Source organism: Ctenocephalides felis, unplaced genomic scaffold (assembly GCF_003426905.1).
Source record: "Ctenocephalides felis isolate EL2017-DRISC unplaced genomic scaffold, ASM342690v1 CF-g0.4_SCAFFOLD_01886, whole genome shotgun sequence".
NCBI classification, from domain to species: domain Eukaryota; kingdom Metazoa; phylum Arthropoda; class Insecta; order Siphonaptera; family Pulicidae; genus Ctenocephalides; species Ctenocephalides felis.
In genome coordinates this window covers 77655456-77681944 of record NW_020538040.1, presented here as the reverse complement: position 1 = coordinate 77681944, position 26489 = coordinate 77655456, and the positions used below count along the sequence as shown (strand labels likewise).

Below are 26489 nucleotides of genomic sequence, written 5' to 3'. Positions count from 1 at the left end.
AAAAAATTATCATTTTTGAAAAATTTGTTTTTTATAGTTCGAATTTCCTTGAAAATTTTGAACCTTTTTTTCAAAGCAATCGCGCTGTTTTAGAGATTTGCAGTATAATGGATAGACATTGGTACGGAACCCACAGAAATGCAAACAAAATTTGTACTTATAATAATAATCTTTATAAAATATCTGATAATTTAATGTGCGTATTACTAATGATCATTTTTGACCGCTAAATAGCTAAATTTTGTTTATTGGATCTCGGAAACCGCCAGCCCTGCCTTTCCAAAAATTTTATCAGTTCTTTGATTTGTCAATACAAATAAAATATTTTTGCAAATTCAAATCGAGCGCTCCATTATCTCAAAAACTTAATTATTGTTTTGGCACATTTTGCTCCGTAGCTTCGAAACGGCTGGACCTGCTTTCGGCAAAAACTAATCGGCACGTCTCGTCAGCAATACGAGTCAAATGGTTTTTGAATCAATCAAATCGATTGATACGTTCTCCCGAAAATGTCGGCGAAAAAGTGTTGTATCCGCACATACATACATTTTTTCTAATAAGGTATGCCAAAATGCCGAGAAATCTTTGAAACGTAAAAATATATAAACATTTTTTTTTCGATTTTTTTGCGAGTATTGTAACTAACCCTACGGGAAGTTAATAATATGCGTGTACGGAAATCCTTTGGGGGTTGTGTGCTAACTACTTCTTAATTGCATATAATATTAATTTTATTAATTATGTATAACTAATACGAAATTATGGAGTATTGAACTTATTGTTTGACTAATTAAATGACAGAAGTCAAAAGATTATTTATTCATAAGCAAGCTGTAATTAATAAAAACTAAAGTAAAATTAATTTATACAATATTTTGTAGTGACCCAAAGTACATTAGTTCGATTCTGAAATATAAAAACTGACTGAAACTGATAAAAGTTTTTTTGATTTTTTATTATGAAACCTAGTCAATTCTAATTGAGCCTCAATTTTCTTTACGTGTAAAACCAAATGGTATTCAACTCACCACCAGGGAATCGGGAAAAATTCACAGGTTTAATTCCGGGTTTAAAGTTCTCCCATAAAATTCTTTTCAAATATATTTATTATAGCAAACCAAATTTATTTGTAGCAGTTTTTATTAAAAAAAAAAACAAAGTTTTCAAAATTAAAAAAAATACTCAAGACAGGTATAAGTTTTACAACATATTCTAGTTTTTCTAAATAAAATTTATCGGTATTTTTTAGTAAATAATTAATTTCTTCTTATAAATTTAAAGAGACATACAATTTTTCCTAACAACATACAGAACTTTACTAAACATAATATTTGTTCTAAAATGTTTTAATATTAATAAATTTGTTTGAATGTTAAAAATATTATATTACATAAATAATTTTAATGAAAATAAGCCATTTATTAATCGATAATTTTTGATAATAAAAAATAATTGTAACATATTTTTTATATTTTATTTTACATTAATAGACTCATATTAATTTTTGAAACTTCCAAACATTTTATATTTTTGTTTATATTTTTTCGAAATCTTTCATGCTCTTATTTATAATTATGAATTTAAAGTTACACAGAAATCGGAAAGTGTCTGTAATCTTAAGGCACAGTATTTATTCTGATATCGATACGTATTATAAATATTTGAAAAAATAATCACAATATGCAAAACGAGCATCGTATAATACAACACATAAATAATATATTCGACCAATACGTGCATGGTTAGGCTATATTTCAAATTATGAGTGGGTATGCATCAATTTACGTATTATTATATGCTCACTTTACTTTAATTTGAACTACTTTAAGAATTTATTTCTGAGACAGTAGAATTATGAGATTGTATCAAATAAATTTGGTTTCAAAGATGTTTCGAAAATTTGACTGCATTTAGGAACAAACATTCGAAGTTTGTATTATATATTCAAAACTAGTTTGTATGTGCGTTATAGGATTGTAAAATCAATTATTAAAAATCTACGTAAGTTCGCCCATAAATCAATATTGATTTAATTGTAGCTATCTGATGCTATGAATTAAATATAATGTTCGAAGTACTTGTGGGCGTAAATGCATTCTTTCTATCTTATCGTTAGCTTTTCATGACAACTTGTATATATAATGTTTATGTTTTAATTCTTGCCATATTCTTGGAAAAAAATCTTAATTTTACCAATTAGTGATCAATATTTTGTGTCAACAATAACATAAAATTCAAATTTATTAGTTTGCTATGTATAAAAGAAACATTATTTTGCAAAGGATAGAGCGATAATAGGATAAAACCAATGAGTGGTTTATTTTTTATTTAGTTCATTATATGTATGATTTTTTATAGCGTAAAAAATCTGATTTCTTTTCATCTTTATGAACAGTTCTGATTATCTGCAATCTGTATTAAAGTGATATATTAATTGTTGTTTATTGAGGTAAATAATGTTTGTTTTCATAGCGGTAATCAAAATTGGCTTAACTATTGAATTTAAATAATTTACTTATTATATATTCGAAGGTCTCTAGAAAAATTGATACACCAATTTTAAACTTAATTAGACGCTATTTGTCTGTCGAATCAATTATAAATCACTAACTTTAATTTATCTTGTTATAATAATAATAATTTGAATTGAAAATTAAACTGAAAAAGTGAACTGAAAATTTTGCAGCATATTTTGTTCTTTGTACTACAGAATATAATATAAAAAAATACATGGCTAAATAAGAGATATGTGTGAATTGAAAATACAACAAATCCTAATTTATTCCCCGAATTATTATCACGAGAAAACTGACAATAGCATTGCTAAAATACTTTTTTTTATTCATATTTGAATTACAATCTGTCTTATAATTAAAATACATTCAGTAATTAATCTGGGACTTAACAAACCTATGATGTTTTTAGAAAACTACTATGTTTTCTAATTTATGAAAATGTGCTAAAATAATAGCAGCTACATTATAAAATCTTTTTTTATTGGTTTTTGCGTTAGAATCTTTTTTCATTGTTTGTGTTTTAGCAATTAAAAGAAATTGATACTTGTGTGAGATTTTATGTTTTATTTGATTGATATTGAATTGTAGTAAATCGAGCTTCGATAACGTTTTAAAATCATAACTTCGAAACATAACGCTTCACATAGTGATCTTGTTATTTGTATACAAGCTCTATTTTACATATGCTAACAATATATCAATGCCGAATTGAGCTCAAGATGAATATTCTATTACATATCGAGTTGGAGGAGGATGTAGGAGATATTTGTGTTATTTAAGTTTCAAAATTCTTAAATTATAAAAGTACTAATTACGAAATCCACGTCATCATAATTATTTTCATAATGACATTGCACCATAGCGTAATTGGTATCTTTGTAAAGTCTACTTTGTAATAATCATATCTATCCAAGGCTAATAACCTTTTTATTTGAAACCGAAGTAGTTCGTTGGATAACATGCTTGTATTCTTATTAATATTTTCTTATTCATGACTGAATCTATAATAATTACGGCTCTGTTTAATTCATCTACAACACGGATATGTCATGAATCAGAAAATCAGTTAAAAGAATATATATATATTTTTATCGTGTCGTATGTGGGTTAAATTTAACGCTTGGAAGTCTTTATAGAGTAGTTTAGCGTTAGGCCTGTATGAGATACGATAATTAGTTCGAGTGTTTCGCATGCTATGACCGATCTAACGTGCACTGCTGCCGTTATTAGCCTACCACGAGCACTCGAGATTCACTCGAGCGGACGGGATGATCCGACGCACGGGCGCCTGCACCGCCTCCTGCACGCATCGACACGTCAAACCACCCCTAATGATTATAGAACTAGCTGTAAGTGGAATTCTGTCTTAAGGCAATTAGGGCATCGTGCTTTAAGGCAAATTGCTGGAACTTCCCGTACCAAAAATTATTATTTTTTTAAAAACGATTAACATTTTTGAAAAAAATTTACTTTGAAAAAATAAGATTTTTGAGAAACTATAAATTGGACAAAAAATAACTCTTTTTTCTTTATTTTGACATATTTTGGAAGATCTGAACTTTTTTTTCAAAGCAATCGTACTGCTTTAACTGCATAAGGACAAAATATAAAGCGCGTAAGCGCCGCGTCGCTGTCTAACGCATGAGCATTGGTACGGAACCCCTAGGAATGTTAACAAAATGTATACTTATTGTTAAAATCTCTATAAAATATCTGATAATTTGATGTGCATATGTCTAATGATCATTTTTGACCGCCAAATGGCTCATTTTTTTACTTTTTCCTCTATATCTCCGAAACCGCTGGACCTACCTTCATGAAAATTGTATCGATTCTTCATCTTGTCAATACAAATAAAATGTTTTTTGAATTATTCAAATCGGACGCTCCGTTCTCTTAAAAACGGAGGTACCGTTTTTGGCACTTTTTGCCCCGTATCTTCGGAACGGCTAGACCTGCCTTCGCCAAAAACTAATCAGCACGTCTCCTTATCAACACAAATCGATTTTTTTTTTGAATTATTGAAATCGGTTGATCCGTGTTCCCGAAATCGTCGACGAAAATTTGTATCCGCACATACATACACACACGTACATACATACATACACACACACACACACATACATCCATTTTTTCTAAGGTATGCCAAAATGTTCAGAAACCTTTGAAACGTAAAGATATATAAAAATTTTCATTTTCGATTTTTTTGCGATTACTATAACTTGCCCTACGGGAAGTTAATAATGTCCAAAATGAACCATTTCACTTTAACACTGAAGTTCAATTATATTTTTATTGGTGTAGTACTACACAGAAACAATTTTGTCGCAATATTTCTTAATTATGCGATTATTTAACTTCATGTATTGATTTTTAGAATTTCTGCTCTAGTATCAACCTTAATCAGTAGAAATTGAAGTTTTTTTTTGTCAAATGGGAACCTCAAATATATCAATTGTATTGCATCCTTGTAAAAACAAACGATGTTTTAATCAGCTGTTTACTTACATGACAGTATTAGCTCCAAACTAGTGGTGTATGGCATTGCGCCTTAAGGCAAATTGCTGGAACTTTCCGTAACGTAACGAAATGTTCGAGAGATATTAAATGTTTTCAAATAGATTATTATAAATAAATACTGTAATGTTGTCTAATATTTATAAGAATTATATAAACTTAATTGCAAAGTTGAAATTATTTGTTTAAAGTATATTAGAACTTTAGTCAGAATTAAAATTAAAATCTGAATTAACTTCGATTTACAAAAAAAAATTGAAACAAAAAATGTTTTTTTTCAAAAACAATTATTTTGTTAAAACAAGCAAAAAATTCTTTGAATCATTCAAATGGGACGCTTAGTTCTCTCAAAAACTGCCATTTTTTTGCCTAGACCTGCCTTTGCTAAAAACTAATAACTTCTTTTCTCATTCATTACAAATTCAATGTTCTTTAGATCATTCAAATCGGATACTCCATTTTCTGCACTCCTTGCTCCAACCTTACGGAGATACCCGTAACGGCTAGACCTGCCTTTGTCAAAAACTAATCAGCACATCTCCCTATCAATAGAAATCGAATGTTTTTTGAACCATTCAAATCGGTTGATCCGTGCGCCCGAAAACGTGGACGAAAAATGCGGACATACAAAATACACATACACACATCCATTTTTTTTGAGGTATGCCAAAGTGTTCAGAAACCTTCAACGTGAAGTTATGCAAAAAAATTCATTTTCGATTTTCGGTCCATCACTATAACTACCCTACGGGACGTTACAAAGTTTAAACAATTTTATTGTAGTATAGTAACTATGTGACTTTAAGTCACAGCAACTAGTGGTGTTGGCATTGTGCCTTAAGGCAAATTGTTGTAACTTTAGGTACCGTAATTTAAAATTTTTAAAAGCTTTCATTTTTGCTTTTTTGAAAAAAGTATAGACTTTTTTGAAAACTTTGACATTGTTAGAAAAACATGAAAAAATCGACATTTTTGATAATTTTGAAAGTATTTGAAATTTAAATTTTGTTTTCAAGCTATAGCGCTGTGTGCCTGTTCTAAGGTCGAAATATCGAGGCGCATGGAAATAAAATTTGTACTTATTAAAATCTCTATAAAATATGTACGTATACCTTATGATCATTTTTGACCGCCAAATGGCAACTTATTGGATTACCGAAATGCCTGGACCTTTCTATTGAATTTTTATCAAACTTTCAGATTCTTCTTGCAGGCAAGATTAATATACATATATTACCTAGTTTTTATCGAATTCCCAGATTACTAAATCTCCGGTTCTCCTTGCGGACTAAATTGACGTATAGGGCCCCACTAATTTTGAGAAAATGTTGTCTGAAATTAATGAAAGATCGAGAAAATACATGTAGTAATAATAACAGTATACATTTTGTGACAAATTTTAATTTGATAAAATATTATATGATTTTTCAAATATGAAATTCAGTTTATAAAATTATTATTCAATTAAACAATTTTATTCTTCAATATGTATATATTATTACATTAAGCAGAGAATGCTGACAAATATATGATAAGTTACAGTTGATTGCACATAAGTAGTTGTACCCAGTGGCGCATCTACTAGAGCTAATTAAAATATGATAACAAAAATAATTAAAACGTAAGAAAAAAAGAAAACAATAAGATATAGTGAAATGAAAGTATTATAGTTAATCATACTATATTGGGTCTTAGGTTTCTAATTTATATTTAAAAAAAAAATGGTTTTAATGCTCTCTCGCATATTTTTTCAATAATTTTAGAATATATTTTTACATTAATTTGCTTTTCTAGACTGAAAATATTAAACATTTTCAGTTTTATCGTGCAACAAAACTTACGAACTACCACAAAAGAAACAAAAAAGATAATATTAAGGGGCACAACTAGTGTAACCGCCTAAAAAAGGTGATTTTTGGGAATTTATATTAAAAAAACTACTTTATCAATCATTTCAAAATTTTAGGAATATATTTATACATGTTTTAAGAATACATAGTAAAATTTTTGAAGAAAAAAATTAAATATTTTTTAAGTTATCGTCGATCTCCAACGGCGCGACGATAAAAAGGCCCTTCACTGCTGCAGTGATTACGGCCTACTACGTGGATGAAATTTAAAAAAAAAAATTCGTTAAACTAGGTAATATTGTCTGTAAAATGAACTACGATAAAGAAAAAAAATCAAAAATTGACAAAATGACGGCGTTTTTTTGAAAAAAAAAGTCGAATTTTACCCAAAATTTTCATCGTCTTTGGACTGCCAAAATTCGATTTTTGATCCGATCAAAAAATCGATAGTTCATTTTACGGAGAACTATATATAGAACATGTAAAAAAAAAATTTGATAGTGATCGGATCATTTGTTTTTGAGTAATCGCTGCAGCAAATTCGGAAAATGGTGTTTCGAGAAAAACGCGTTTAAAGATTAAATGATCGTTATATATACTCTTTAAATGGCTGTAACTCAAAAACTATTCAAGATGTCGATTTAAAATTTTGGTATGTTATTTTTAAAGGTATATAAACTATCAAAATATTTAAAAATTGAAAATTTGATTTTTTGAAAATTTCACTCTAGTTGTGCCCCTTAAGGTCAAAAATCTAAAACTACATCTTTCAGTCTCTTCGTTTTCAATACGTAGTTTTAAATAACGATATTTGAAATTTTGTAACGATTAATATATAAATGAATAAAATATTGTTTTCATAATGCACTTAAATTTTCTAAATTTCGATATTGGATATTTTTCTAGCTGTCGAGGTGACGTACGCTGCCGGGCTGCCACAAATAACCGTTCCGCTGCCAAGCAGGCGAGAGCGGTGCCGATTCACGTTGCGACCGGTCACAAACACCGTCGGCGACTTCATATCTATGCTGCGCTCCGAGGACCAGGGCGTCGATCGAGTAGTTTGCGTAACCTGCTCCGGAATACGAATTGCCTCCTCCGACAGCATCGAAGCTTTACTCGAACGGCCCTTCCTTTTGGTCATCAACGACAGGAAGTTTGAGGTGCATACTTTGCTTATGATATGAATTTTATGATAGTTAGATTGCCGATTAAAATTTTTATTGTTTTTGAAAATAATTATCCAGTGGTGACCTAATTCCATTCTAGTCATGATAAATGACTATTAAATTTTACAAATTGAACATTAGAATTCTAGAAATTTACTAGCAAAAATCATGTCATTTTTGTACTCGAAATTTTTCAATAATGAAATTATCAAGAATTATATAATTTTACAATCTTGATTAAATGCGCCAACTTTTGATGAAACTTGCCAATACGTTTTATAATTCATTTTTTAAAGGAGGATCTCTTAAATAGACCGATTTTAAAATGTTTAAATTAATAGTTGAACAAAAAGTCTTAATTATTCAAAACTAGGGGCAATTGTGGTATTTTTTACTGTGGTTCTAAAAATATTATTCACGGTTACGGTTTCAATGTTTAAGGGGGTTGTTCTTTTTTTATTTTTCTTTGTTTCGGTTTTGAGATTTTTTGATATTATGAAAGCTAAAAACCTTAGAATTATTTAAAAAAAAAATCATCTCAATATCTATTTTTTGACGAAGTTATAGATATATTTATCTCTATATGTATGATCCTCTGAAAGCGTTTTTTTATCGCTCCGCGAGCTATTGTATGCCAGCTGCCTCTTTTTCGTTATAATACCTCATGCACATGACCTTTTTAATGTGTCTTTGAACCCCATGGTGTATTTAGTACATTAAAATAAATGGTGTATTTGTACATTATATTAAAAACTTTAAATACGTTTTTCTCAAATTGACTTTTTTTAATGCGGTGCCACAAATTAAAAAAAAAAACTACAAGTCGGATCGACTTGCATTTTTTTTTAATTTGTTCACGACTGCAATACCTAGTCCTCCCACCTCAAACAACTTGATAACATTACGCAAAAAAATTTTGCGAAGCTTCCCGCCTCAAAAAAGGCCTTTTCTGACACTTTTTTTTTAAATAGCTGCCATTTTTTTCCTTCTTGCTTATTTTCTTTCATTTTGGTAGGGAGACTGGATACAAACTTCTTCTTCAACGTAGTTTTTTTTTTTTTTGTTTCGGGCGATGCGCAACAGATTTATCTGTGGCACCGCAAAAGAGATAGATTTTGCAAGACCGACTTTGGCGCCCCCTGGTTAAAAAATGACGGCGCAAAAAAAGTAGAAAATCACGTAATATTCTATGACTTTGTAGTTTGCGTTTAAAAAAAAACGGATGTCTCTATGATAAATACATTTCGGGAAAGATAAAAACAAATATCTTGCATTTTTTTAACAAAAAAAGAACAACCCCCTTATATGAACAAAATTTATAAAAGATAACTACTATAACCGAAAAATGGTCATACTTTCACCAAAGCTCTTGTTTGCACTTAGCTCATAATTCCATTTGTGCTGTTTTTTTTCCTTCCCCCAGTTGCCGGGGGATATCATTTGGGTCAGTATAACTGGAATTTTTTTTTTAAAAAATGAGTCATTATAAGCGACATGTCAATGTTAAGAAAGCCATTATATCCAAATGTCTTATAAAGATTTTTATATAAAAACCAAACTTTGTAGTATGATTACATCACAATAAGCGGTCGTTAATATATTTAGCATCATAATAGGCGGATTCTTTTGTGTATATACTTACATATATTGAGAATATATAATATATTGTATATAATATATACATCCATATATTGTTAAAAGTTATTTAATAAAAAATATTCAGTACGTTGCATATTCAATTTAATTAATTACGTAACTATTATTCAAGTTAATAAAATATTATCGTGTCGAAAACGCATCTCGGATTGTACATAATCAATATCACAGTAGTAATTTTTATTATTACTACCATCATTCTATCCAGGTAGATCCTCCGCCCCGTGAGCGATTAACTACAGAAGAATCGAGTAATTTAGCAGAAGTGCGTGATGTTGTTCAACGTTTGTACGAGGCGCTTGAAGTTCGGGAGCAGCGAACACGCCTTGAACGGGATATTATTGGCCGCATGGAGCTTGTCCGTACAGAACTAGAACCTTTGGAGCAGGTTTGGAGCTTTTATATATTGCATTATTTGTTTTAATTATCTATAGAATATTTCTTTTTTTTTTCACACAGAAACTGTTAATTTCAAACGTTGTCTGTGCGTTGTTTGATTTGTAACTAGAAAGACTTTAGAAAATACAAGTTTAATCAAACACAAATGAATTCGCTTCAAGTTAAATAATTTGTGAAAATAATATTTGAAAATATGCAAGATGCTTTTACTCTTACAGCAAAAAGTAACTCTGGATATGCAGTCCGACAGTTCAACTCGGTATTTAGTCTGGCTCGGACTTGGCCTGATGGGCGTGCAGTTTGGAGTGCTGGCTAGACTCACATGGTGGGAATATTCTTGGGATATTATGGAGCCGGTCACTTACTTCGTAACTTACGGCACAACGATGATGTGCTATGCCTATTACGTGCTTACAAAACAGGTACTTCTGGTGAAAAAAAAAACCTTTTCTTATTTATCATAACAATAAACGAAATTTTATTTGAAACAGGAACCGAACATGCCGGATGTACGCGATCGCCAGTACCTGATAACTTTCCACAAGAAAGCCAAGAGACACAAATTTGATGTCGATAAATACAATAAAATGAAGGAGGAAATGTATTCCTTAGAGAAAGAATTGTTTAAATTACGTGACCCTCTTATGTTTCATGCGCCACGTAAACCAGATCCTCTGCATTTGCAGGACAATATGCGCGGGCAGGTTCCCGACAATGAATCAGTCGCAAAGGGCGATACTAAAGGAAATAAGTGCTAAGTATGAGAACTTTGGAAATTCAATTATAGTGAACACTCATGAACGGAAAATTTAGATATTTTATTATTTATCTTCAGTTTGTGCCTAAGCCTGCGTTGGTGCCATAAGTTTTGCACTCCCTACTATATTTTTAATATCTTGTTTGAACTGTGCTCCACACATTGTTCTTTTATTGTTTATTTATACATTAAATTAATTATAACCTTATTTTTTTCAGATTATAAATACGACTATTTAAAATTCATCGAGATCAAGACAAAGTACTTAAAATAAAACATAATTGTTTTACCTTTTTCTTGTGCGTTGTGATTTGTGAAAGATTGTAAACAATATGTTTTTAGAGAATTCTTCGTTTATTATGGCGTTACTTTTATATTAGTTATGCCTTGTTAATTATTAATGGCAGTAATATTTTTATTATACATTTTTATAATTATTATTTTATGCTATTGTTCTATTTATTATATAAAATAATTTATTATCTAAACTCGTTTGGTGTCGTTAAGTAAAAAATATGTATGATTAAAGAAATGCTTCAAAATTACCTGATATATTAATGTCGAACGAAAATAAAATTTATTATACTTAGTGAATATTTTAATATTACAGGCGAATGATCGTGATGGAGTTATACAGTTTTTGGCTCATAATCAGCAGTTTTGTAACTGTTGAAACAACAATTTTGCCTTTGAATGACTGTTCTTATATAGAATTTATACGTGAGCTTTCAACATTGTTTAAGCTAGTAGTTAACCCAATCTCAAAATTGCGAAATTATTGCTTCAATTTGATATCTAATAATTTTTAATAGATTTTGTATTTATACATACATTATTCAAATTTCCACAATATATAAAAAGCGTATCAAGGCACCTAATGTCTTCTATATTATTAGTATGCACATATAAAAAAGTTTTATATAGTTTGGTTCCGGATATTTTTTTACGATAATAGATCCGACTAGATATAACGAACAGCTTACATTTTCACGAATTCTTGAACACTTTTCCGGTAGTTAAACATTGTCTTCTTCGAATATCGCGAACATTATAATATATATATATATATATATATATATATATATATATATATGTTTCATATATATATATATATTAATTGATCTGGCGGGAATAACATTTGAATAATTTTTATAAAATATATAAATATAAATAGTCAACGATAATAGCAAACGTTTTAAATAGAAGATAAGTACGGCAAAATGTTAAAAATGCAAATGATGCAAGTGCTATGATTTTAAAATTTCGCGCATGCTCCGTGAAGTGTTGCTGTTGCTGTTACTTAAAAATATCGGAACATCATAATGCAATACAAATAAAACATTTATTATAATAATCTGAATTATTCAATTCAGTCTACTAGTTAAACATAGTCTCTCTGATAATTATTTTAGCAAAGCTGTGTACGACAATTATTTTTTGCCCATGAAATTTAACTGAATTAATTTAATTTATCTGAATTTGTTGTATTTTATATAACCATAATTACTTAGTATAATTAATGAGAATCAGAACGAGCAGTACAGCATTTGAAGAGAATCCATTCTGGACCTAATTTTAATCCAAAATACGATAGTTACGATGTTTTTATGTGATCTATTGTACTTACATAGTATCCATATTTAAATGTGGATTCTGTTTTAACTTACTGTGATAAGAATGATGGTTAAGAAATACTTAATTTTAATTAATATTGTTTTTGAAAATATGAGTTTATCGTATTATGGTGAATGCGTGCATTTTCAGCTTTTTCAGTCAAGTAATTTAGTTCTTTTAGTTATATAAAGTTATATAAATACATGTTACCATTAAACATATTTTAGTAAATTTTATATATAATAGCTAAAATTTTAAACAGATTATTAAAAAAATAAAATGGTAGGTTGTAACTAGATAACTGGCGGCGTTCAATTATAAGAAAATGAGTTTACTCAGTTTTATGGAGTTGGTCAATAACTATTATGAATGTAATATAGATATGTCAACAGATATTTGAACAAATATTATAAACACTGAAAAATATATTATTTTGCCAGTAATGTAGATACAAGCCAACATGTTATATTATTTGATGATCTATCTTATATATTCAAATTTTTATCAATATGAAATTTACTTCCTACAAGAGAAGAATATATTTATATAGGTTTATGTAAAATTTCGGTAAATATAACAATTATCAAACAAATGGTCGTATTATCTATATTCGATTATATGTCAAGTTTCTTTGGTGCTATTTAACTTGCAGGTTTTGCAATTTTTTTTATGAAACTCAACATTTTTCCTTAAGAATATTTTATTATTATTTTTACATGTTCTATATTAAAACGCCTTTTTTTTCATTTCGATTGGTAACTTTTAACGAATTTATTAATTTTTTTTAGTGCTCTGTGAATTTACACATAAGATGATACAGCATTTTGTTGTAATATATATCTAAAGTTTTTAAAATGAAACAAATCTATAAGGTGGCGCAAGTTTGTAATTAAAATTTAAATGAAACAATTAAAGCTTTTTGAACATGAACAGCGGAAGGGAATTAGATTTTTGTATTTGGAGAGCTGAAGTTTGAATTTTATTCATAGGTAAGTAGATGCAGTTATATCGGTGTATATATTAATAATATTTTTAAGAGATATATGTTGAGATAAAATATGTTTCATATATTGTCACCTCATAGCTTTATTGATCGCCACAATTTACTTCTTTCAGGAAGTTCGGAGAAGAACCAACCGCATTTAGCGAAAACCTGATGATTAGTGCAGAACGTGTCTCGTCATTTGACCATACATTTTTGAGAGTGAAGCTCATCAAGCAACAATTGTTAATAAAGCGCAATGTCTCTTAATATTAACCCTTTCGGCTCGGATGCCGCCGCTCCGGCGACAAAATTCATATAAATCTCGGAATTCGCGATTGGAAAGTGTTAATAGTTTTTTTTTAATTTATATTTCTATTTATATTTTATTATATTTATAATTCTATGCATGAAACAATTTCTGGTTTTAACTTCCTCGTTTCGGCGATTAGAATTAATCCTAGGAGATAATCACGTAATTCAACACCATTAAATTCGTATTTATGCATTTTTTATGAGCACAAGAAAAGGATAATTAAATTAGCGATATCCATTTTTACTTGGAAATATAGATCCTTTACAAAAAATGGTCCTTTACGGGCGTTGCTGCACCAAATCGAAAAATATGTAAGCCCTATTACAAAAATTTTAATAATAAAATAATGAAGGTCATAAAAACTTATGACGGAGTGAATTATATGTGCAACCAAAGCGTTAGGGTATATTTTTCCTGGCATTAATTACCTTGGTCATATTTCGGGCCTGCTTGTCCGATTATTAAATTTTATTTCTTAATATCTGAACTAATTTAAAATTTAAACAAAAACACGTTTTATCATCATTTAAAATATATAGTCTAGGACTATTGTTGGTTACCCTTCTACATTTTAATACAATATCAACACAATCATAAAATAAGTGTTGAATTGCACTTAAGTATCGAGTATAATAACAAAAAAAATAGTTCAAGATAAACGATTTATAATAGACGGCAATGTAGCTCATTTATTCATTTCGTGAAATCGTGCGTTATCTGTGCATACGCGTTACATATCAAATGAATATGAATTTTAATTACTATACATTATTATTTGTTTTAATAAGCGCGCCTTACATAAATAGCGGTAAATTGTTATTTTTTTTATAAATTTTGTGATTTTACTTTTTTATGAATTGTTTTTTTTTTTTGTCGTTCTAGCCAAATTCACATGTCTCACGGATGGCGTGAAAAAGGAAACATCTTGTGCAGCAGATTCATGTTTTCTTTTATACAATAAATATAAAGGTAATACAAACATTTTTAAATACAGAAAAAAATTATGGTGATAAAAATACTATGTCATAAATTTAAAATGTTTGAATTAACTATTAAATATTATAATTGTATGGACTTGCGCGTATTGAAGTAGTTAATGCTATAATAGTTTACTACAGCGGTTTCTGACCTGTGGGGCGCGCCTCCTCAGGGGACGACAGGCTATTCTAAGGGGGGCGCGTACATCTGTTTCCGGGATACTATTATCAAAAATAACCCAACATTTTTTGGACCCATATTAAAAAATAAACGAAATAATTAGGTTTTATGAATTATTTATTTTTTTATTATATACTATAAAATACTAATTTTTAACGTACTTAACTTAAAATTCTACTTTTATATTCAAAACTATTTTAAAATGCCTGGTTTTGTAAAATATCGGTTGTTTATTTATTTTTTATTTTTTAAATCTTTAATTTTATTTATAAAATGTATTTATCAAAACTTAAATAAGTTTAATTAATTTAATAGCTTTATTTTAATTTTGATTTTCATACTTTTATTTGCGCTTTCTGACTTTACTAAATGAAAAATGTTTTTCTATTCGTGTGCATGCTTTCTCGTTTGGATTTAGTGTTAAACACAATTTGTGTTGAAACATACCAATAATGCCCTTTAATATTATCTGTTTATTTTCAATGATAATATTGTCAATGATCATATTATTTAGGTTAAAACCGGGACAGTCACTTTTAGTTATGCTAATGCGAATGTAGGGGGGAAGGGTGTTTTTATGCTAAATAACTTAAATCTGATTTAAAGAAACAAATACTATGCAAATACTATTTAAAAGATACAATACAAATCAGTTTTTCTTATAAATATATATTTTTTTACTCAAAATTACTGAATTTTTGTTATTATATCTTATAAATTAATATTAATATTAATATAAATTTGTTATATTAATATTTTTGCGGTTCTAAATTTTGTATAAAATTCTATTCAACTTTCTTTATAATTAACCCTTTGGCACTCTCGAATTGCGAGATTTGCATGTATTTTGCCGCCGGAGCGACGGCATGCAAGTGGTTAACTTTTTAAAAATCAGTATTTGTGCCAGACAGTCAAAAAAATCATTTTCATAATTTTTGATATTTTTATAAAATTGATGATGGTTTGCCATTTTTCATGTGGGAGGTTATTAACTCCCGTAGGGTAAGTTATTGTAATCGTCAAAAAATCGAAATTGATTTTTTTTTATATTTTCACGTTTTGAAGGTTTCTGAACATTTTGGCATACCTGAAGAAAAAATGGATGTGTGTGTATATGTATGTATGGATACAATTTTTTGTCCACGTTTTTGGGCGCACGGATCAACCGATTTGAATGGTTCAAAAAACATTCGATTCCTATTGATAGGGGAATGTGTAATTATCTGATTTCAGGTGTGCGGGAGTATGGTTGCATAATAAAAATTACGCAGAGCCAAAGAAAATACTGTTTCCGTCATCCAGAATTATGCTTTACCTGCGACACGAAAAACTGTAATTCAATGAAACTGATGAAACTATGCCGCGAATGCCTCACAAACGGCCAAGGCGGAGACGAACGTTGCACCACCGACCCAGCAGCACTCGGGAATCGATCGGTCACATTGTGCTACACCGATTGTGCCGCATATAGAGTATTCGGTGAGTGTCATCATATTATCAACAGAACTGGTGGTGCATTGCATGGCATTGTACCTTAGGGCAAATTAGTGGAACTCTCCATATCGTAATTAATCATTAGAGAATATATTATTAGAATCGTATATTCATAAGTGCTTATTTTATTAAATTAGGCAACGAGCGTTTACAAGATATGTAAACATATATGCATTAACAAAATCTAATAGAGCCGAGTTAGAATAAAGGCAATCGATTTTTCGCAAAAAAAATTAATACATTTTTTTTAATATTTTTTAATATTTTATTTTTTTTTAAATATGTTTTCCTTAAAAACTAATAATTTCTTTAGATTCTCATCACAAGCAAAATATTCTTTTGAATCATTCTAATCGGCTTCATACCTACGAAATGGATAGATCTACTTTTCGCAAAAACTAAACAGTACGTCACGCGAATCATTCGAATCGGAAATCGGTCATCTCAAAATTTGCATGAACATTCAAGTTGATTCATACATGTAGATGGAATTTGTTTGATGCGTATAAATGAACTTTAAAAATCAAAAATCCCACAAACAATGGAAACAGAATTAGTACTTATTATTGAAATGTCTATAAAATATCTGATAATTTTATATGCATATGTCTAATAAAAAAAGCAAATTGTCAAAAAAAATATTAAAAAAAATAACAAATCTCAAGAAAATCCAATGTTTTCAAAATTTAAAAGATTTTCAATTATGGTACGGAAAGTTTCAGTAATTTGCCTTAAGTCACGATGCAATATTCAGCACTAGTTTTTTTTTTTCAATTTTATACTTCTCGAGCCTACAAAAGAGTTTGTAATGAATGTGATTGTTAGACTATTAGATGCATTTATCTGCCATAGTAGCCTTGATGAATAATATTTATAGAGAACTGATACTTTATGACAAAATCTGCAAATTTTTTGCCTGCAATTTTCTATTCAATCATTTTGCTCTTTCAATGTTGAAAGTGTATTTTACAAACAAACAATGTCATCGATTACAATATTTAGATCTTATAAAATATATACGAATAATTGAATATCTACGATTATAACTTCTCTTGAAAAATCTGATCATTCCTCGGTGAAATAATTAATGCAATTGTAATAAACTAATTACATAGTATTCATGATTAATACTGTTTTAACTTGACTTTGAATTCGATATTAAATTGACAAAGAAAGTATCGTTTTTGCTTTATAGTATAGTATAGAAGTTATTATTTGACTACGATCACAAATAGAAAGTAAGAGAACCGGTAATTTTTATGTATCATATTCTGCTCGTGAAGATTTGTAAATGGAATATTTCTGTTTGTTATTCAAAAATTTTGCAGATAGATCATTATATTATTTTAATGCTTTTGTAGATGGTTCTAATGTGCGGGGGTGCTTTCCAGAAGGGAGCGTTTGTACTCCTGGCAGTTGCATTCGTTGCTCCGAGGATATGTGTAACGACGTAAAAGTTCCTGAATTTCGTCGAATATGTAACACCAATAGCACAACATCAGAAATTTGCTCTGAAGTCGATGACGCCTGCATGTGCGTTTTGAACTCTGCAGGTAAACTCTATTAACTTCCCGTAGGGTAAGTTATAGTAATCGCAAAAAAATCGAAAATGAAAATTTTTGCATATCTTTACGTTTCAAAGGTTTCTGAACATTTTGGTTATACCTTAGAAAAATGGATTTGTGTTTTTTTTTGTATAGCGAAGGAAATGCCTTTATGCGTCACAGACTGGATGCGTGTGTGTGCGCGCGCGTGTGTGTATGTATGTTTGGAAACAATTTTTCGTGTGTGTACGTATATCTGTATGTATGTTTGGATACAATTTTTGCCTTAAGGCGCGATGCCTTGCATGCACCACTAGTTACTTTATTATTTTATGAAAACCTCAAAACTTTATATTATTTTATTATGATGGATTAGATTATGTTTATTTGTATTTGCAGTACGTACATTTGCATTGTGCATATTATCAACCAAAAATCGGCCCTTGGTTTGTAGAATTATTTGTAAAAAAAATGTTATTTGTAATTTTCTATTTTCAAATTCATTCTATTTAATATTTCTTCAAATTAGAGTAGGAGGGTCAATTTATTGTTGACTATATAAATGTTTGAGACATATCAATATTTTTTTCTATTGAATGATATAAATCAAATTGTCGTGCTCTTCAGTAAATTCGATGATGATTGTATATTTAAGAGATAAAATTATAGTTTTTAATGCAATTTTAAATTTTGTTTGTAAAATATTTGCAATTTCTTATTATTTTGAACAACTTGGTTTGGAGTTTTATCCAAACCAAGAACGTACTAGTTTTAAATAATAAAACAAAACATCTTTTATACTTTTGATATTACAAAATTTCACTGAAAGGTTTTCTTCAAATTTAAATTTTTCTTTGCGTTGTTTGTTTTGTATCTTCTGTGTTTTATTTGTTTTATATTTTCAATTTTAATTAATTATCTTTTTTTATGATTCATACTTTTGCCAGCGTTCAAAAATATTTCTTTTGCTGAATCAATGTACTCGGTCATGCACTCAATGCTATTTGCAACATATTAGTTATATAAGTACTTATAATAAAATCTGATCCTAAAGGTAAACCTGTGACTTGTGGTTGCAAGCAGCGTTTACTAAAAGACGACAAGATACAAAATTTTTGCCAAAAACAAGCACAACGTTGCCATGAATGTACTACGAACAACTGTAATCACAATGATCTTCAAAAAAAGGAGGTTTTTAAGATTTGCGACCAGGAAGACGATATATGTGAGGTGGATCCTTAGAGTTCGATAAATAATTGGCGAACTGTCAGAGAAGGTTGTCGGTGGGTGTATAGATATATATAACCAGAAAAATTGTATCAAGCAAATTAATGTAATATATCAACATGTTGATAAATATAATCATACTGTTTGTCTTATGTTTTTATCATGCTGAATTGAGGATGAGATAAATGATTTCAATTTTGTTTGATAAAAAGTTTTAACTTGTTTTTTATCCTTTTGAGTTGAGTACTTTGGTTTTTTATTTTGCTCAATCAATTATACAGGAGCTACTGGAAGCAAAAATATTACGCGTTTAAACAAGGTGCTAGAGAGATAGATTATCTCTGTTCTAAATCGGAAGAACTTTTTCCTCATTTGTCTATTCGGATGTCTGTTGATCAAACTGATCTGAGCATGTAGCATCTTTATTACTAGGAGTAGGAATGTTTATGATTAAAATTTTAAATTATTTTTGATGATTCTAAATTTATATGGTTTGTTCGAATTTCTAGTTTCAAATTGAGAAACTTCTGAAATCAATTTTGTCCTCTCCCGATGATTAATAATTTAGAATGTATTTTTCTCGTTATTGATTAATTTAATAATATAATTCAATATATAATTTTATTTATTTTTATATAAATAACAAATTTTTGGTAATGGCAAAATTGTGTAGCATATAAATCTAGAAAAGGCTATCTGAAACTTAAACTATATTTCTTTGTAACTTGTGGACTGTGCGTTGATGCAATTGACATCAACAATGGTACATCCGCTAGATCAATTCCTAAGGACGATGTTATCCAAGACACTTCACAAAAATCCGTACTTAATAACATTTCGGCCAGGACTTCAGATTTCAGGTACATATCGAGTAACTTATATTCTATAAATTTTGTACACTGCAAGATAAATTACTTATTATAATATTATATAATGTTGTGATAAATCAATTCATGCCATCTCAAAATAATTTCAAGCGAAATATAAGTGAATAAATTTTATATGAGTCGATGAAAAATGATATAATTTTCATAACAAGAGCTTACGTATTCCGCTGAAACTTTAAGTTTCCACATTTGTTGCACAGCCTCGAGCATATTTGATACAAGTCTAGACATTGCAGTGATGTTTACAGAAATTCCATTTGCAAAAACATAAGTATGCGATGATATTGCCAGAACTTTCCATTTCTCAAGATTTGCAACAATGCTCACACTTTCCGATACATCATCAGCCATAACATTTCCAAGTGTGAGTGCCGTCAAGTCACCACATAAATGCGATTCAAAGTTTTCCGCGCTTATGGTTGTACCCTGCGAGTGTTAAATAATACTATAAATGAATTGTCATAACTCTCTATTGCAAGACATCTCGTGTTTAAATGCAAAAAGAACTAAGTCGTTTATTAAACGTGTAGATGTTATTATCTCCAACAGTTCTGAAACTGATGCTTTTCAATTCACATTGAAAACGCTATTTTTAACATAGCACGATTTGAGTTAACTACAAAATTTAGCAACAATTCAATACCAAAAAATCGACTACTATATAATAATAGAATATAATAAAAAAAGAACTCATCTAAATTGATTTTGTCTCAAATGAATGATTAGATATGGATATGCTATACAATTTTTGTATATTAATTAAAATTAATAAAAAATATAAACTCGTTTTGAATATATGTTCACATATATATGCCCATATACACTACAGAATATTATTATTAATATTACTAATAATATTTATAGTATAGCATATCTTTCTGCCATGAAATGACTATTGATAATTGTATTTATAATCAAGGCATGTTCTTTGCTTTTATCAAATTAGTATATTATAATGAAATATATACTTGTAAAACCATATCTGGCACGTAGTGGTTATTCACGCCTCCAAATAATGATGCAGTAAATCCAGGTTTCAAAACAATACGATTTGGACTAGAACTTACGCGAGTTCTGCAAATAGTTCATAATAAAATATGACGAAATTATTAATAACGAATTAATAAAACTCGATCAAAATGAAACTTACTTCAGCAATGGTAGAATAATCAGTTTCTTAAATAGCCTTGCATCAATATCTTTGCGTGTTTCAACATTATCATTACTTTGCATTTCAAATAATGGCACATAGCATGGTGAGGGTGGTATAGAAATAAGCTCGCTATCTCCAATAGAATTATTTTCAGCCTTATCGTGAGAAAATGAGGAAGAAATTTTTTCATCAAAACGAACATTTTCTATGCTTTCGTCAAACTTATTTCCAGCACATTTCTCTTGGTTCACTTGGTCATTATCATCACCTATGTTATTTTTGGCACACAGAAATTCTCTGTCAACTTGCGGTATTATTTTGTCATCATATTTATTAAACGCAGTTAAATTTTTTTTAATATTTTCATTATCTCCTAAGATGAATTGAACTTTGTTCTCATCATCATTATCAGTACTATCGAAATCCGATGGTAAAGAAGTATATCCCAAACTATTTTTTGTGATCAGAGCAGATAAATTTGGATACTTTTCATTGGTCATACGCGTCAATCCTTTGTTTTTGTAGATATCTTGAGATTGATCAGAATTCCTTTTTTTAATATTATCACATTTACCAGCATTCCTGGATGTCACAATGCTTTGGAAATTTGTTTCAAACGCGTTCTTCGACGATGATAAGCTATCACTTAACTTCCTTTTAACATATTCTTGAGCAGCATTTTTATTTGACGTTAGGTAATATAAAATAGTCCTACTTTGGTTTTTGGATAAACCAAGATATGTGTAATTTTGATTACCAAAAGAGTTTGAATCAATTGAGGGGTTTTGGTTGTCTGAACATGAAAATGAGTTATTTTCGTTTTGCGCCTGTTTTGAATTAATATATTGCCAAGTTTGATCATGTAAGGAACTGCAGATTCTTAAATTAAATAAACTGTCTTTGCTTCGTAGTCCACACCGAGGTTCGCACAATCCAGAATTAACTGTTAGAAAATTTTCACTTTTATCAACTATTTGGTCTGTATTATATTCACTCGCACAATCAGTGTTTAACTGTTTATCGTAAAACGAACAAACATTACTAGTACAACAATCACCATTATCACTCACATAATTCATAATCACATCTAGCAAACCACTTTCAAAAATTGGTTCATAAAATGCTTTACGTATTTTATTACTTCGAATGAAATACGTTAATACTGTTACGATTTCGTTCAAAACATTACTGTCAGAACAACTAACTATAGTTTTACATAATTTAATTGGAAAACCGTTCAATCCGTACAGATCAACCAGTTGAGCCCATAGTGCATTTTGTGAACACCTGTTGCAATTATCCCTCGCGCTCGTGCAGCACTTCAGCCCCGCTCGGTCCAATTTTGATTTGCACACCCTGTACGGAGCTACGGTTGTTATCCATCCTAAATGATGCGTCAACGTGGCAGTAATGAGGGTACTTAAAAAACTAAAAGAACACAATTGATCTTGATTTCGAAATAACAATTTAGTATATTCGTATGTTTCTAACAGCAAGCTATTTTGATTCGCTATAATTGTCAATATAATATTACATATAGGCTACTTACAAATTAGATCCCTTGGTATCAAAAATTACCAACAACTTGTGTAGTCTGTCAATGAAATTGCGGGACATATCTTCATGACCATAATTAAATGAACTCATGCCGTTTTTAGCAGAACCATTGTCAGATTTTGCTAAGGAAATCCAAAAGGGTTTTGTGATGATTGGACCGCGAAACAAGTCATAAATAAATTGTGTTGCGGTTTCGAAACCTTTTATTATTGCAGAAAAAAATGATGATTTTTCAATATATGCTTGAGTTACCATCGTTCTCAAGCGATTCATCATAGATTCTATGAGAGGAATGTGTTCCATATAATAATGCTGCATTTCACTGCAATAAATTATATGATTATATAATTTTATATACTTTTTTATATATTTGTGGTCAATACATCGGCTCTGCTGTTGGATTAATCGTATTATTACCTTTCAAGAGCTTCTGTTAATGTAACACATACGGCCAGTCCCAACTTCGTATGCTTGCCATCTGCGCTCTTCATTAGTAAACCATCTAAAATTTAATGAAGAATCTGTATAAACAGAAGAACTTAAATTCAATCAAATGTCATTTAAATATATTGCTTTAAAATTACCTAGTGCATTTGCTGAGTTATCACTATTTGTAAATGTAGTTGAAAAATTACGTGTTATTCTTTTTTGCGAACTCATTCTACTTGATCCGCTACTATATGTAACAAAAGAAAAATCTAAAACGATAATATAATAAAAAATTCATGATTTCCCACAAAATAAATTAAGATATAGTTATGATAATAATTACTGAAATATCAGCTTACTGTTTTCAGAGATACTACTTCTAGATGTAATATTTTCTGAACTTCTTGATGACGCATTATAACCTGAGTCTATACTACTTTCAGCCAAAGCGCTACTGACCGTCGTACATGTACTGTATTGATATACCAATGGTGAAGTTGTCACTAAAACAAAGAGAATCTAAATACATATTGTATTTTTCATTTTTATTTTACGTGTTAATATTGTAACGATATAATTGGTGTTATTTCAAGAAAATATTCCAGAAAACTCCTACATCAAATACCAATTGTATCTGCAGAGTTGAGTGAACATTCCAAAGAAGAACCTGAAGGACCGATGGAATGATCTGGTGCCCGTTCTAGTGTAGATACTAATGGAGTTGCTAGTGGAGATAGGAATGCTTCAGTGCAGAGCAGTCGAGCAGGACTAGAAAGCCAATGTATCTAAATAATTAAACGGTATAAAGATTAAGTATTCATCATTATACTTGACACGTTATACCGCCAAAATGCAAAATAGATAAAAATACTGAGCATAGTTTCAGATAACCATTGATTTGCATATAGATAGAGCAGCAAGTAAAGCCGTTTGAAGAGAAATTAATACCAGTGTGAGAACAATATTTAGGTAACCGTTACACAGTAGATATATAGCACCGGTATTGAACTATTTAAAAGAATATGAGAAGTTTTGAGCATCTTCAATGTAAAACTTTCTGGATTCAATAAGTTGAAAATTACTGATCATATTACCCGGAGAATAACTAAGCATCATCGCTTTTTGGATAGGAATTGTTACAGTTAAACTTGTATAAACTTTTCAAAGTAAAACTCTGAACACGCTGCAGGAGATAATTGATGATGTTTCAAGCTTTATTGTGAAGATTTATTGAATTTTTCAATTAATTAATATATTTATCTTCGCCAAAAACTGCATTTGGCTTCGCCCTATATTTAAGTTATTCATAAAGCACATCGAAAAATGTATAAAATTATTGGTTCAAGATGGAGCAATCGTGCATTCTAGGACAAATATCTGGTATAGGTCTACGAAATTGCATATAGTGCATGCATTTCAGACCTATTATGAATTATTTCATACCTTTAGCGATGTTCCTCGGTATGCCATAGCAACTGTTCCAAATATCAAGTCACCGATAGTCATTGTGTCTGGATTTTTTTTCAGAAGCTGAAAATGATATCTTTCTCAAGAAAACAAGTAATGGTACATACAAACACTTGCACATATTCATAATTGCGAAAGTATTTGTAAATAAGAGAAAAGTAATTAAAATATTATCAACACACATTATACCCAAATCCATCTAGAACTTCAGTAAAGTGATTTTTTGATTTTGTATTAATGGTCCCAGTCAAAGCAACCTTGCGCATGGCAGTGGAATCAAATAATAATTTTCTACCTCTCCAATCACATTCTCTGTACAGTAGAACACGAACTTGCTCTTTGGAAAACGGGAATGGTTTGCAACTAAATCATATTAACTTATTATAGTAAATATATATATATATATATATATATCATCAAAATTATATTATAAAATCCATTCGTTTCGGCTATAGTTCTAGCGTTCTAAAAAGCTATTTTTTTGCTCATTATACATGTTATCAATAGCCATGCAATTTTATCAAAAATAGTGTTTTAAAAGAAAAAAAGTATTTACAAATCTATCCTAATATTAACTAGCTGGAAGTGGAATTCTGTCTTGAGGCAATTATGGCATCGTGCCTTAAGGCAAATTGCTGGAACTTCCCGTACCGTAACAAAATGTTCGAGGAATACTGAATGTTTTCAAATAGATTATTATAAATATTGTAACATTGTGTAATATTTATAAGAATTATATAAACTGAATTGCAAAATTGAAATTATTTGTAAAGTATATTAGAACTATAGTCAGAATTAAATATAAAATCTGAAATATTTTCGATATACAAAAAACTACAAAAAAAAAAAAAAAATTGGAACAAATTTTTTTTTCCAAAATCAATTATTTTGTTAAGACAAGCAGAAAGTTTTTTGAATCATTTAAATCGGACGCTTAGTTCTCTCAAAAACTGCCATTTTTTACATATTTAGCTCCGTATCTTCAAAATGGCTGGGCTTGCCTTTGCCAACAACTAATAAACACTTCTCCCAATCATTACTAATTGAATGTTTTTTAGATCATTCAAATCGGATACTCCGTTCTCTCAAAAATTCGATTTCTATTTTCTGCACTCTTTGCTCCGTATCTCCGAAACGGCTCGACCTGCCTTTGCCAAAAACTAATCAGCTCTTTTCCCTATCAATAGGAATCGAATGTTTTCTGAACCATTCAAATCGGTTGATCCGTACGCCCGAAAACGTGGGCGAAAATTTGTATCCATACATACATACACACACATTTTTTCTGAAGTATGCCAAAATGTTCATAAACGTTCAAAACGTCGAGAAATGTAAAAATTTTCAATTCCGATTTTCGGCCCATTACAATAACTTACCCTACGGGAAGTTAAAAATAAAGTTAACGATGATTTATGGTATTATGAGGATATGGTGTAACACTACACTACGTAATAAGAACATTGAAATTGTTGTATTTAAATAAATATTGATCACAATTTAACTAATAAAATTTTTAATTGTTTAATCTGTGAAAACATGTTTTTTTAAGAAGAGCACAAATATTTTTATTACTTAAGCTTCAAATCACAATCCAAAACGAACTCTTCGTATCGCAAAGGGATGTAATTATCATTGAGTATATTTATTACTTTTTTGTTATAAAATTGAATGAAACATCTTTCAGAAATGTCTTTTGAATATTTTTTCTTCAAAATGAGAAATAGTTGGTTGTTAATTAGTCGTGTAATTTAATTTTTCGGGTAAAAATGTTTATTTTTAACTTCCCGTAGGCTAAGT

The 26489-nt window shown here is 29.5% G+C and overlaps 3 protein-coding genes across 4 annotated transcripts in view; 2 read left to right on the top strand and 1 right to left on the bottom strand.

The window, feature by feature from the left end:
• Positions 1-11208, top strand: part of LOC113376529 (calcium uniporter protein, mitochondrial) — a 43805-nt gene extending 32597 nt beyond the window's left edge. For both annotated transcript variants that reach the window (XM_026616481.1, XM_026616480.1), the window contains exons 3-7: positions 7790-8046; positions 9917-10096; positions 10326-10529; positions 10599-10865; positions 11083-11208. In XM_026616481.1, the coding sequence (XP_026472266.1) occupies positions 7790-8046; positions 9917-10096; positions 10326-10529; positions 10599-10865 (908 nt within the window). In that variant the 3' untranslated portion in view covers positions 11083-11208. The remainder of the gene's footprint in view (positions 1-7789; positions 8047-9916; positions 10097-10325; positions 10530-10598; positions 10866-11082) is intronic.
• A 3279-nt stretch (positions 11209-14487) lies between these two features.
• Positions 14488-19334, top strand: LOC113377655. The gene is made up of 5 exons (XM_026618040.1): positions 14488-14584; positions 14659-14745; positions 16168-16413; positions 17790-17981; positions 19027-19334. Exons 1-5 carry the CDS (start codon positions 14518-14520, stop codon positions 19212-19214), a joined length of 780 nt encoding a protein of 259 aa, XP_026473825.1. The 5' UTR covers positions 14488-14517; the 3' UTR covers positions 19215-19334.
• Positions 19335-19891: 557 nt separating this feature from the next.
• On the bottom strand, positions 19892-24955 carry LOC113375382 (folliculin-interacting protein 2). Its single transcript, XM_026615318.1, has 11 exons — positions 24875-24955; positions 24669-24755; positions 23851-24010; positions 23585-23728; positions 23381-23494; positions 23214-23298; positions 22789-23118; positions 21237-22667; positions 21055-21160; positions 20246-20512; positions 19892-20098 (listed from the first exon to the last, which is right to left on the bottom strand). The coding sequence occupies exons 2-11, from the start codon at positions 24729-24731 to the stop codon at positions 19892-19894; spliced, it is 2907 nt and encodes a 968-aa protein (XP_026471103.1). The 5' UTR covers positions 24732-24755; positions 24875-24955.
• Positions 24956-26489: the final 1534 nt, after the last annotated feature.

Excerpts from the sequence above, each read along its gene's own strand:
- LOC113377655 (XM_026618040.1), top strand. The coding sequence starts at position 14,518 with ATGAATATGAATTTTAATTACTATACATTATTATTTGTTTTAATAAGC. Across the intron at positions 14,746-16,167 it reads TTTATACAATAAATATAAAG|GTGTGCGGGAGTATGGTTGC; the intron begins GTAATACAAACA and ends ATCTGATTTCAG. Across the intron at positions 17,982-19,026 it reads GTGCGTTTTGAACTCTGCAG|GTAAACCTGTGACTTGTGGT; the intron begins GTAAACTCTATT and ends CTGATCCTAAAG.
- LOC113375382 (XM_026615318.1), bottom strand. The coding sequence starts at position 24,731 with ATGACTATCGGTGACTTGATATTTGGAACAGTTGCTATGGCATACCGA. Across the intron at positions 23,729-23,850 it reads CAACTCTGCAGATACAATTG|TGACAACTTCACCATTGGTA; the intron begins GTATTTGATGTA and ends TCTTTGTTTTAG. Across the intron at positions 23,299-23,380 it reads TAACTCAGCAAATGCACTAG|ATGGTTTACTAATGAAGAGC; the intron begins GTAATTTTAAAG and ends ATTAAATTTTAG.